General features: G+C 42.9%; 2 protein-coding genes across 3 annotated transcripts in view; both read right to left on the bottom strand.

Annotated features, from left to right (window-relative positions):
* Positions 1 to 2,165, bottom strand: part of LOC121920224 (protein ANTAGONIST OF LIKE HETEROCHROMATIN PROTEIN 1-like) — a 6,718-nt gene extending 4,553 nt beyond the window's left edge. The window contains exon 1 of the mRNA XM_042447297.1: positions 2,112 to 2,165. The gene's annotated coding sequence lies outside the window, so the exon portion shown is untranslated. The remainder of the gene's footprint in view (positions 1 to 2,111) is intronic.
* A 1,101-nt stretch (positions 2,166 to 3,266) lies between these two features.
* Positions 3,267 to 13,673, bottom strand: part of ITIH3 (inter-alpha-trypsin inhibitor heavy chain 3) — a 36,185-nt gene continuing 25,778 nt past the window's right edge. For both annotated transcript variants that reach the window (XM_042452753.1, XM_042452755.1), the window contains 5 exons: positions 12,046 to 12,159; positions 11,306 to 11,510; positions 11,038 to 11,210; positions 8,918 to 9,029; positions 3,267 to 3,600 (listed from right to left, as the gene is read on the bottom strand). In XM_042452753.1, the coding sequence (XP_042308687.1) occupies positions 3,471 to 3,600; positions 8,918 to 9,029; positions 11,038 to 11,210; positions 11,306 to 11,510; positions 12,046 to 12,159 (734 nt within the window). In that variant the 3' untranslated portion in view covers positions 3,267 to 3,470. The remainder of the gene's footprint in view (positions 3,601 to 8,917; positions 9,030 to 11,037; positions 11,211 to 11,305; positions 11,511 to 12,045; positions 12,160 to 13,673) is intronic.

Here is a 13,673-nt window from a genome sequence, read left to right as displayed (position 1 = left end):
CAGCTTCTGAAACAGTAGTTGCATACTTCTCAAGCTGCATCACCATCATCATCACACTATCATTGTCAAAGCAAGGGAGACTTGTTAGCATTAAAAGCACACAAAAGACACTTTGCAAGGTCACACTCTCTCAGCTTCTGAAACAGTAGTTGCATGCTTCTCAAGCTGACTCATCATCATCATCACCACACTATCATTGTCAAAGCAAGGGAGACTTGTTAGCATTAAAAGCACACAACAGACACTTTGCAAGGTCACACTCTCTCAGCTTCTGAAACAGTAGTTGCATGCTTCTCAAGCTGACTCATCATCATCACCACCACACTATCATTGTCAAAGCAAGGGAGACTTGTTAGCATTAAAAGCACACAAAACACACTTTGGAAGGTGACACTCTATTGGCTTCAAAAACAGTGCCTCCATGCCTCTCAAGCTGTCTTATATTATCATCATCATCATCATCATCATCACATTATCATTGTCAAAGCAGAGACACTTGTTAGCAATTAAAAAAGAATGCAAAATAAAACAACAACAAAAAAACCCATGTGGCCTCTGGCCACTCACCACCTTCTCCTCTTCCTCCTCCTACTGCCCCCATCTCCTCTTCCTCCTCCTGCTCTTCCTCCCTCCCCTCTTCCTCCTCCTGCTCTTCCTCCTTCCTCTTCCTCCTCCTGCTGCCCCATCTCCTCTTCCTCCTCCTGCTTCCCCCATCTCCTCTTCCTCCTCTTGCTGCCTCCTCCTGCTCTTCTTCCCCCCCTCTTCCTCCTCCTCCTCCTCTTCTTTCTTCTCCTCCCCCTCCTCCATGCGCCGCAGGATGGAGGAGACAGAGGAAGAGGTGGGCAGCGCGGAGCCCCGCAGGGATGTGAGGAAGGCCCCGCGGGGCCGCGCAGAGCCCCGCAGGGAGGCGGGGAGGGCTGCGCGGGACCTCGCAGAGCCCCACAGGGAGGCGGGGAGGGCTGCGCGGGGCCGTGCAGAGCCCCGCGGGGAGGCGGGGTAGGCCCTGCGGGGCCGCACAGAGCCCCGCAGGGAGGCGAGGAAGGCCCCGCGGGGCCGCGCGGGACCCCGCAGAGCCCCACAAGGAGGCGGGGAGGGCTGTGCGAGACTTCGGCCGCCATTTTGAAAAATAAAATGGCGCCCGGAGCGGCGCGGAATTGGCGGCAATCGGCGGCAGGACTACGCGGGGGCCGGCAGAAAGGCCTCGGCGGGCCGGATCCGGCCCGCGGGCCGTAGGTTGCTGACCCCTGCCCTAGACTCATATTGCATTGAACTATGGCTCATCAGGGTGTATGAATGTAGCCAGTATGAAAAACAGCGAGGGACTGCATACATGATGTTTTCCTACTTGATGCTATAGTACACACATGCTCACTGAAAGACCTTAAAAGGTAAAGGTGATGGTGATGGTGATGATGATGATGGTGATGATACCTTTCTCCCAGAGCAGGACCCAGTGTAGCTCCCAAAGAAAGTAGATGAGATAATTACACAAGATGGTGTGCTCTGACTCTTTAACTTCATTTGAATCTTTTTGTAGCCACATTAATTTAGGTTACAGAAACAGTAGAATCATATGTGTGGTGTAGTGGCTTGAGTGTTGAACTATGACTCTGGAGAAAAGGGGCCCCATTCATACTGACCTTTTTGTGCTGGAAGGAACTGGGAAGATTCAGGTCCCCCCCCTCCCGCAAATCCCTCCGGAAACAAGTGCTCACTACCTCATCAGGGTATTTTAACTCTGAATGCCCTCTCAGAGAAATCGGTTTAAAATGAAGGCGCCTTTGCTGTCAATCAAATTTAGTCCCACGTTTGTCATAGGTGACATTTCCTGCACCCATTGGGCAATCGGAAGTGTGCTTCCCCTCTCCTTAAAAAAAAAAAACAGGCTCCAATATGTGCAGATTTTGTCAAATTTAAAAACCTCCTCTGTGTGTGTGTTGTGGGTATTTGGGTCACTGCAGGTTATGGATCTTCCCTTGGCCCCGTTTTCAAACCCAAAATGCAATCTAATGCCATCTCTGCATCCTCCCTCCTTGCCACCCCAGAATGCCTCGTACACATGTAATACTACTACTACTATTACTACTACTAATAATAATTTAATTCCTCACCTCGGAATGCCAGAAAAGGATACCATGCATTCTTTGCTTTCCCTCAGCTACCCCTGAATTCCTTAGAGACAGTAGCACAAGCATTCTGTATCAGTTTCCCAAAATGGAAAGAGAAATGTTTGTAACATTCGCATTGTAGTATTGGCAAAGGAAAAAAGCCTCCCCCAAAGTGCCCTGCCTGCTGCTGGAAGCAAGGAAATGAAAGAGAAAATGAACAGACAGGCAGCCTCATTCTATTTATATATCTATCTACTTATAGCAAAAAATATGCACATAGTTTGTCAAAAATAATAAAAAATAAAAATAAAAAAGAGGAAAAAGCTGCCTGGTGTGAGCTCCATCCTGTGGCCTCCCTCTGACCTGCCCTGAATTGACCCTTCGTCCTGCTCCTTCCTTCTCCTCCTCCTGCTCCGTTACAGATTGCCCTTCATGGCCCCCTTCTTCTCCCTGGCTCCTTCATCCTCCTCCTCCTCCATCACTCTTGGCACCCTTTCTCCAGTTCCCCCCTCTGTCCTCCCTCTGACTGCCCTTTGCATCCCCCGTCAGTCACCCCGATTGCTCTTTGCATCCTTCCTCTGGCTCCTTCCTCCTTCTCCTCCTCCTCCTTCACCCCGATGAAGGGGAGGGAATGGTTTGCCCAGTGCTCTCCCTCTGACCTAAATCCTTCCCCTGAACTTGCCCTGATCATGATTGGGGGCAAGTTCATATTCGCCGAACCCGTTTTTCCCCAAAAGATACGGCTTTTACCCCAATTCCAAATGACCTGCGCCAAGGGGCATTTGCCCCGAAATGGTTGTGCAAGCCTCTGATTCATTTGTGGGAGATTCAAGATGAATATGAACTTCACGTGCAAGATTCGGTTCCTGATTGGGGTAAAAGGTAGCCTGAATGGCCCCTGGGTTTGATTCCCAGCTTGGCCATGAAACCCACTGGGTGACCTTGGGCCAGTCACATGCTCTCAGCCTCAGGGGAAGGCAATGGCAAATCTCCTCTAAATAAATCTTGCCAATAAAATCCTGTGATAGGTTCACTTTAGAGTCACCATAAATCAGAAAGGACTTGAAGACACACAAGAACATCAACAACAGTTCCATTTCACCCACAGAGAGAAAGAGTCAATGTCCATAAAAGAAATAATTGTGTTTGTGAGGAATATGAGGTGATAACAACCCATTGTATTGTAAGAGACAAATTCTAGCTACATGACATATTGCAAGGATAGACAGCAGTGTTGTACTAAAGTAGGAAACACAGAACAGTGATCTGTTCTGAAATTTATATTCAGTAAATACTGGTGATGTAGAATAGTTACATTCTATCATTTCAAAGTGCTGTAGCTGAGAGGGACATCTCCTTGTGCTAAAACAGGCTGGAAACAACATAATCAGTGTATGCGCCATCAATTAGCCCTTCTCCATTGTTGTGAATAAACCAACAGGGGACATTTGTGCCATGCTTTGAATCTTCGGTGTAGTCTTTCTGCCAGCCCCTAAAAGAGAAAACAAACAAACAAACAAAAAAGCACAATATCAAAGAAATGCAAAGTTCAGACTTCTTCAGGCATATAAAATACTGGGACTGGGGTGCTCTCCAATAGTAGAAGTAAGTGCATGAGGAGAGGGGAGAGGAAGCATTGCAGCCCTGACCCACTCCAATGTGTCTCTCTTCACATGGAGAGTAAGTCTGAAGCATAGAGCCTTCTGCAGGTGTGGAGGTTCTCCACAGTTTTGAAACCTGGAAAATCACTCAGAATTGAATTGAGAACTTCTATGTGGACACAAACAGAGTGACATTGCAAGAACACACATGAAGGAGGAGGGGGCCATTAGAGGAGAACAAAGCTATTACTCTCCCCCTTCCAATGTTTTTGCTTCAGGTGAGTCCAAAAGAGGTGAATGTCACCCTAGCTATGCATGGAAGTGTCTCCATGAGAAAGAAGGGAGGGCGTGTTAGAAGATGCAAACTATAGAAGCAAGGGACAAAATCTGTCCCAGTCCTTTCTCTCTGGCAGAATCTAGCAGTGGGAGGGTTAAAGATCAACTTGGACTGACTTCAAACCAAATCTCATGGTGCATTTTCTCCAAAGTAAAGACCCACTGAAGTATATGGAGGTTTATTCTCCAGTCAATTTGGGGTGACAGCCAGAGGCACATTTACAAGGGAGTAAGATCCCCCACACAAATGGCTCTTTCCTTCTAAGAAAACTGCCTTGTGATGCATCAAAGCTTGAAGAGTTTCATTTTGACAAACTTTTGTGAACTGCAGCGTAATTCATCACATGCAAGTGGACTGAAGTTTCCTGGTCAAGAGGAGCAGCTTCTCTCCTCCATTCCCCATTAATCTTCTGTAGGAACCAATCCCTTTGGGAGGTGCCTAAGCTCTCTGGCTGGATTTTAGAAGGCAAAACAGGAAAGCTGAATAGCTGCATGCACACATTTCTTTAGCTCTTTGGCAGAAGAAGGAGATATAAGCTGTTCCCTTCCAGGAATGGAGTGGGAAGTAGTTTCTGCAACAGCACATTTGCAACTGTGAGGGGGAAAAGGCAGCCCTTTTAGTTTCACAGAGCAGAGGAATACCTAGAGGAAGACTGGAGGTCTAACTAACCAAGAGCTCCTATTCCTTCTAGCTCCTTTTCCCTAAGGAAAACAGAGGAGTTTATCACATGGGAGGAATTTCTCTTAATTTCAAATGAAAAGAAAGTGGGGCCAGAAAGCATTAATGTGAATTCGCTAGTTCAGCGAATTTACGTGAATTCGAATTGCATTTGAACTGGCTTCCCATTGCCCAAAAATAGCATGCCATTACCCAAATTTGCGTGTGGTAGTCTATCACATAATAATGCAAAACCCCATGGTTGCGTTCGGACTGACTTCCCATTGCCCGAAATTGCTTGTGGTAGCCTATCACACAATAACATTAAACCCCATGATTGCGTTTGGATTGCCATTGGATTATACTTCCAATTTGCCTTGTCTGATAAACTCCCCAGTGATAAGCTGATGCAAACCCATTTCCCCCTCTTCTCTTATTGGGGGAAAATGGATCCAAACAATCAGTGTGCCAACAAGAGCTAATAGAGAGATATGCAAAGGAAGATGTTATTCTAAATAAAGAATCACAGAACCATAGAATCATAGAGTTGGAAGAGACCGCACGGGCCATCCAGTCCAACCCCTGCCATGCAGGAACTCTCAGTCAAAGCATCCCTGAGAGATGGCTATCCAGCCTCTGCTTAAAGACCTCCAAAGAAGGAAACTCCACTACACTCTGAGGGAGTGTGTTCCACTGTCGAACAGCCCTTACTGTCAAGAAGTTCCTCCTAATGTTGAGGTGGAATCTCTTTTCCTGCAGCTTGCATCTATTGCGCCGGGTCCTGTTCTCTGGAGCAGCAGAAAACAAGCTTACTCCCTCCTCAGTATGACATCCCTTCAATATTTAAACAGGGCTATCACATCACCTCTTAACCTTCTTTTCTCCAGGCTAAACATCCCCAGCTCCCTAAGTCGGTCCTCATAGGACATGGTTTCAAGACCCTTCACCATTTTAGTTGCCCTCCTTTGGACACACTCCAGTTTCTCAATGTCCTTTTTGAATTGTGGTGCCCAGAACTGGACACAATATTCCAGGTGGGGCCTGACCAGAGCAGAATACAGTGACACTATTGCTTCTCTTGATCTAGACACTATACTTCTATTGATGCAGCCTAAAATAGCATTGGCCTTTTTAGTTGCTGCATCGCACTGTTGACTCATGTTCAACTTATGGTCTACTTGGACTCCTAGATCCCTTTCACATGTGCTTTCATTCAGCAATGTGTCTCCCATCCTATATCTGTGCATTTCATTTTTCTGCCCTAAGTGCAGTACCTTACATTTTTCCCTGTTGAAGTTCATGTTGTTAGCTTTGGCCCAGCTTTCTAGTCTATTCAGATCATTTTGAATGTTGATCCTGTCCTCTGGAGTATTAGCTATTCCTCCTAATTTGGTGTCATCTGCAAATTTGATAAGTATGCTAACAATTCTGTCATCCAGGTCATTGATAAAGATGTTGAATAGCACTGGGCCCAGGACAGAGCCCTGTGGGACCCCACTGGTCACTTCTCTCCAGGATGAAAAGGAGCCATTGTTGAGCACCCTTTGGGTTCGGCCGGTCAACCAATTACAGATCCATTTAACAGTTACTTTGTCTAGCCCACATTTTACAAACTTGTTTGCAAGAATGTCATGGGGAACCTTGTCAAAGGCCTTACTGAAATCAAGATATACTATATCCACAGCATTCCCTTCATCTACCAAGCTGGTAAGTTTATCAAAGAAAGAGATAAGATTTGTCTGGCATGACTTGTTTCTCTGAAACCCATGTTGACTTTTTGTGATTATGGCATTGCCTTCCAGATGTTCACAGACTCTCTGTTTAATTATCTGCTCTAGAATCGTTCCTGGTATTGATGTCAGACTAACTGTACGATAATTGTTGGGATCCTCTTTTTTCCCCTTTTTGAAGATGGGGACAACGTTTGCCCTCCGCCAATCTGCTGGGATTTCTCCTGTTTTCCAGGAGTTTTCAAATATGATTGCCAATGGCTCCAATATTACATTTGCCAGTTCTTTTAGTACCCTTGGATGTAGTTCATCTGGTCCTGGAGACTTAAATTCATTTAGATTAACAAGGTATTCCTCTACTATCTCTTTACTTATTCTGTGCTGAAATTCCCCTATTCTGTCCTCTGTTCCATTATCCACAGGTTGAGCACCCTTTTCCTTTTCTGAGAAGACTGAGGCAAAGAAGGTGTTGAGTAATTCTGCCTTTTCTCTGTCCCCTGTTAACATTTTGTCATCTTCTCCACGCAGTGGCCCTACCGTTTCCTTCTTCTTCCTTTTGCTGCGGACATATCCAAAAAAGCCGTTTTTGTTGTTCTTAACCTCTCTAGCAAGCCTGAGTTCATTCTGCGCTTTAGCTTTTCTGACTTTACCCCTACACATGCCTGCTATTTCTTTGAATTCCTTTTTTGTGATTTCCCCCCTTTTCCATTTCTTATATCTCTCTTTTGAGAAACTCCCATCCGTCCTGAACTCCCATCTCTTTTAGTATTTCTGACCATGGGATCACCCTCAATCCTTCTCTAAGTTTACTGAAATCCGCTCTCCTAAAGTCTAGGATGCGTGTTTGACTATGCCTGGCTTCTCCTTTCCATTGTATAACAAACTCCAGGAGAACATGGTCACTTCCACCTAATGATCCCACTACTTGCACCCCATTAACCAAGTCATCTTTGTTGGTTAGGATCAGATCTAAAATAGCTGACCCCCTTGTTGCCTCTTCCACCTTTTGGACCATGAAATAGTCTTCCAGGCAAGTGAGGAATTTGCTAGACCTTGTGGATTTGGCTGAGTTTGACTTCCAGCAAATATCAGGATAGTTGAAGTCGCCCATCACTACTACATCTCTCTTTTCTGACTGTGTGGTCATCTGTTCTAGAAAGATATCATCCAATTCCTCCGTCTGACTTGGGGGTCTGTAGTAGACTCCCACCGTAACATCCTTGTTGTTTCCCTCCCCTTTGATTCTTATCCCGATGCTCTCCACCTGGCTTCCAGGATTGATGTCCTGGATCTCTTCACTGGTGTAAATATCTCTGACATATAGTGCTATTCCTCCTCCTTTCCTGTTTGGCCTATTTCTCTTTAAAAGGTTATACAGTACCCCTCTATTTCCACATTCCAATCATGAGACTCATCCCACCAGGTTTCAGTGAGGCCTATTATATCATATTTGCTTTGCTCTACTAGGAGTTCAAGTTCATTTTGCTTATTTCCCATGCTCTGTGCATTAGTGTAGAGGCATTGCAGATCACGGGTCCCATTTACTTGCTGCTTGTGCAAGTTTATTTGCCTCCCACTGTTGGGTCCTTGCACTTTTTTTCTTGTTTCCTCTATGTCTGTTTGACTATTTTCTCCAGCCCTTTCGCCTTCCTTAATATTGTCTCCCCCACAGAACTCAGTTTAAAGCCCTCCTGATCAAGTTCTTGAGACTGTTGGCAAAAAGAGGATTACATCAGGCTAATAAGGCATCATATAGACCTGAAATTGTAGGAAGGGGTGGGCAATATTGATAGTGGAAGGTAATATCCCTAACCACTCCACTTTGAAGGAAACAAAACAATTGAAAGAACATGTAAAAGATCAGAAACCATACTTTGTGGGAACAAAGGGAATTTGTCTGTGCTTCCTTTTGGAAAATGCTACCACACTGCAGTATGTTACCTTTGGGAAACTCATCCATTGTTGTTAACAGGCAGACTAAATGTTTGAAAATATCTTACTGAAGATCTCTTGAAAGGACTACAAAATTTCTGCAAACAGCTACAGAGTGTACTCTTATTGTAGTCAACCTGGTTTGCCATTAATTTAAGAAGCTCCAGATTACAAAGTGTTTCAGACTTTATTTATTTTGGGCCAACTTTTCTTGTTATACTATATCTTTAGTATGTTGCAAATTGTGTATGCTGGCATTTATGTTGATAGGACTTTTCTCATTGGATATAGACACCATTTTCACGTATTTTGCTATTACATTCCATTACACCTTATTTTTAGTTTTCTTATTGTTTATGAATTTGCAATGGGTTTTTGTGGGGTGGGTTGTGTAAAGTGAATGATACCAATTTAACATACAACTTCTTTTAAAAAAAAGTTGGACTATTCACAACTGAGGGAAACACATCTCTGTGTTTCTGCTCATCCTTCAACTGGTTGAAAATGCTTAAACAGAAAGACGGATGCCTAAATGTCTGGATTACTGCTTACCTAGTCACTGTCAGCTGGTTATTTTTCACTATCATGGTAGCATCTGGTTTCTTAGGATCAGACCCAGGATGTACTTCAAGTATGCTAAAGTCAATTGGATGGAAAAACTGCCCTAAAGGTTTTTAAAAAGAGAAAATCAATTATTACTACTGTTTTGGATTACTTCTGCAGTCAGCTGAAACTAAGATTAAAAAGATATATACTGTGTGGATAATACATAGAAAAATGTTAAATTTCCCAGTCTCAGAAAGGCTGCCTGTATAGACAGGATCCTAACAGATTAACAATTTATATTCAAATAAACTTATAAAGAAAAAATACAGTAAACATGTGCCTCCTTAAAAGTCTCCAGACCTGATGAAATGTTGCGCTGCATGAATGAACATCATGGTCACCAAGGGTCAACAGTATAGTTGCTGACAATAGACCTGTCTCTTGTAATGGAGCTAGGAGCATGACGCATGCCATAAAGCTCCACCAAGCAGGGAAAATGTATCTGTCCTCCTTTACCTTCCAAGCCTCAACTTTCAGCCACAACCATTCTTTGTCAACACAGCTACCAATGGAGGTGCGATGGAGGACATGAGGGAGCCAGCAACAATAAAAGACCTGGGTACGTCTCTGTGCCCCTCCTAATGCCTCCACTGGCAAAGCAATAGTCATGTTGGGAGGAGATAGCTGCAGCTGAAAGTTGGGGTTCAGAAAGTGAGACAAGACAAGTACCTTCATCCTTCCTGATGGAGCTTTACAATATCTTCTCTGCTCCACAATCTGTTAAGGATCAACGTAATAGGAGACCTGTTCTGGATCCAATATGGGAACTGAAGTTAAAAATTAAATTGCTAATACAAAAGGTAATCTCATTAGCACTTTGCTAAAAGATTGATTCTTCAATTGCATTTTAGGATTTTAAAGATCATCATCAAGCAGAGTGATATCTTAAAGAAAGACAGGAGAACAACAAGGAAAACATAAGAATAAAATTATTTGGTAGTAATCTCATCTGGATTTTTTGGGGGGTAAAAACTGAGTAAATTAAATATTTCCATTCTGGGGGGAAATGACTAAAGCAGAAACAACCTGGGGGCTGAGCAACTAGGTCAGGAATGCATATGGTAGCTGTATTATGATGGACAGAGTATACATAGATATATAGACATCTATATTTTTCCTTTGATGTGAGATTTGTCCAAGGAACATAGTCAAATATACAGCTATATGGACAATATGTTAAAAAATTAGTTATGAAACAAAATAGACATAAAAAAATGTGAAAGCCCTTTTCTCGTAGCTAACAAAATAAAATTAAATGTGTACAAGCAAAACGGGAGGGAGGGACTGTGTTATTTCTGTTTATATATCCAGAAGATGCATTGGGTTCAAAAATTAGGACCTATTTTACAGGCCTCCGATGAACAGATGTGTAGCCTGATTTTGTTAAAGTTTTTTCAGAACAAAGTGCTATCTGGTCCAATGGGAACTGCATGACCCAGCTGAAAGTCCAAAACACAAATGTGCAAGTGTCGTCCACCCTACTGCAACCACAGCATTTGCTTGCTGTTCTCCAATACTTTGTTGGAAGCTTTGCAAAAATGCAATGCTTTACCAAAAGCAAAGACTGACTCTCAATGTGAGCCAAGTGTTTCCATATCGCAGGAAAACAAATGCAGTGGTCCTTCCACATTTGCTGGGGTTAGGGGTGAAGGACCCCCATGAATATGGAAAAACCATAAATAAAAACCACTATACTTTTTACCTAAGCAAATACCTCTCTAGGAATCCCCAGGTCCTCCAGTGCAACATCTTCCAAAAGTTGATCATAGAATCATGCTGGAGGACCTACAAATGCCTAGAGAAGTGTTTTCTCTAGGAACTTCTAGGTTCTGCAGTACAGTACAACTCTATGGTAAACCTCCAGCAGAATTGTGCTGGAGGACCTAGAGATTCCTAGAGAGAACATATTAATCAAAACCACAAATAATAAAAGCTGTAAAAGTCAAAGCTGCAAATGTGGAGGCCAACTGTAACTTCTTTTGCTGTGCATATCTATCTATCTATCTATCTATCTATCTATCTATCTATGTATCTATCTATCTAATAAAACTTCATTGAATTCATACCTAATAAGCCATGGGTATATTCAGACAACTTGTGACTGTCAATTGTATAGAACCCCAGAAAATCTCCATGTGTCGCATGTTTTCTCCAGACCTGATGCAAAACCACTACAAACGTCGCTCCATCTCCCATTGAAACTTCCAAACTTTTTTTCCGGATAATTTTTAAAGTCAAGCTAGTTGATTAGAAAATAGAGTATGGATCAATGAATGCAATAGCTGTCAGTGTCAGAAATGATTTTCATGTTTAGTGGGCTGGAGTGAATGTTACCCTGGATGTCGTAAGGTGACTTCATCAAGCCATGTGAAACTCATCTGCTTTGTGCCATTTTGGAGAGTAATTTTCTCAGGAGTGATTTCAAGTTTCATGTTCAATTGCGTGTTTAGAATCCCAAGTCTTCCAATGTAAGTATTGTGTGGACCGGCATCATTACTGCTCTGTTTGTCTCCCACAAGCTGCCCATTTACAGTAATACCTAGTTATATAGAGAGATATGAAGGTTGTGGCGGAGAAAGAAACACAATTAAAGAAAAATACTGGGGGAAATTAACCTTTCTAATTCAAGGAGCAGTCTAAAAATGTATTACAGAAAATAAGCAGTATACACATAAATAAAACAACAGTTTTAAAGAGAAATAACATGGGCTGAGATTCTACATCATAGTCTATATTTCATAACTTTATGAATCTGTAGATACATTGTGGAAATGTAATGAAATCCTGTTAGTGAATTATAAAGATGTGCATTTGGACATTGGCAAGTGTGTTCCAATGCACATTGGATGTTTCTGATGGGCATTGGGCACTCCTGATGTACACTGGGCACCGCTGATGCACTGTGTACTTCTGGTGCACACTGGGGCAGTGGCACATCAATCACTCTGTTGTGAAACTACTCAATTCTGTTTCCCAGAAACATAAGTCCACTTATGAAAACATTCCCATGCTGAATTCCAGTCCTTAATTCTAAAGGAGATAAGATGGGAAGCCCATGTCTGCATTCTGCTTACCTGTAGATGGGTCTCTAATGAGGTTTAATACTACACCTGGATCTTCATTAATGTTAAAGCAAAGAGCATCTTCTTTAAGGGGCACATCTATAATGAAGTGTGGATCTCCATCAACTGCAAATACAGATTTCCATTTAGATCATTCTGTTTATTGTTCAAAGCTCTCTGCAGACATTATGCATTATCTGACTTGGTGTCAAGTTTTGAAAATGTGCGAAAGGGTTGTAAAAGGGTTAAGCACTGCCCCTGCCTGCACATTCTCCCAGTTCTACAACCTCTCCCAGTTCTTGAAACTTTGCATTTCCAAGCCCCCAGCACAGCCATTTCTGATGTGCTGGGGAGCAAGGCAATGAGCAATGTATCTAGTCCTTTCCCAGCCATAGGGAGAATTGAGTCAGATAGTTGCAGAGATCCCTGCTTTCTTTTGTGATCCAGTTGAAGATATCTCTTGAAGATATCTGCCTCTGTACATCCAACAAGGAGAGGGCTGGACACATCATTGTGCACTGTCCTACTCTCCAGTGCCTCTGAAATAGCTGTGTGAGAGGCTTCAAAGTGAGCACTTTTCATCACTGTGATTGTACAAAGCCTGTAAATGCGAACTGGAATAACTATGATGACATAAACCACCTTATAATGCTAGCCACATATGCATTATTATGTGTATGAAGTCTGAACATCTGCCTTATAGCCTGTCTATAGCCATGATCAAATCTTCTGCATTCAGGATTACTAATCAGATAAAAGATAAAGGTAGTCCCTTGACTTGAATGTCTAGCCGTAACCAGCTGTAGGAGGTGGTGCTCATCTCTGTTTATAAGCCGAAGAGCCAGGGTTGTCCAAGGACTGCTCTGGTGGCCGTGTGGCCAGAATGACTGCACTGAACACTGTTACCTTCCCACTGAGAAGTGGTACCTGTCTATCTACTTGCATTTGCATGCTTTCAAAGTGCTAGGTTGGCAGAAGCTGGGACTAGTGACAGGAGCTCACCCCATCATGCAGCACTTGGGCCTCGAACTGCCTACCTCCTGATCTTCAGAACTGGTGACTTAACCACTAAGTCACTGCATTCCACTAATCAGATACTGGAGGCAAATATCTGATTTAGCCATAGTTTCTCTCTCCCCCCCATCCAAGATACGCTTAATAACAACATTAACTTAATGTAAAAATGTGAATAAATTGAAAAAATGATAATGCTTGGTAAAGGTGAAGACAGAAAGAGGAAGACTACATTACAAGTGGATTGACTCAAAGGAGCCATGGCCCTGAATTTGCAAGATCTGAGCAGGACTGGTAATAACAGGGGGTCTTGGAAGCCTCTCATTCATAGCTTTGCCATAAATTAAAGATGACCTGACAACACATAACAACAGCAAAAATATGAAACTATGCTTAAGAATTATTGTTTATATTATGTTGATATAAGATTATGGACAGTGTAACATTGTTCTAAATAAATAAATAGATCATTCCACATTCACAGAAAAGATTCTCCATGTTTAGCAGTGGAGCTTGGGATATGCAGCGAGTCCCAGTTCTGGGAAAAGAGGATACAAGAAGAAGAAGAAGAAGAAGAAGAAGAAGAAGAAGAAGAAGAAGAAGAAGAAGAAGAAGAAGAAGAAGAA

Source organism: Sceloporus undulatus, chromosome 2 (genome assembly GCF_019175285.1).
Source record: "Sceloporus undulatus isolate JIND9_A2432 ecotype Alabama chromosome 2, SceUnd_v1.1, whole genome shotgun sequence".
NCBI classification, from domain to species: domain Eukaryota; kingdom Metazoa; phylum Chordata; class Lepidosauria; order Squamata; family Phrynosomatidae; genus Sceloporus; species Sceloporus undulatus.
This window is presented reverse-complemented; position numbering and strand designations above follow the sequence as displayed.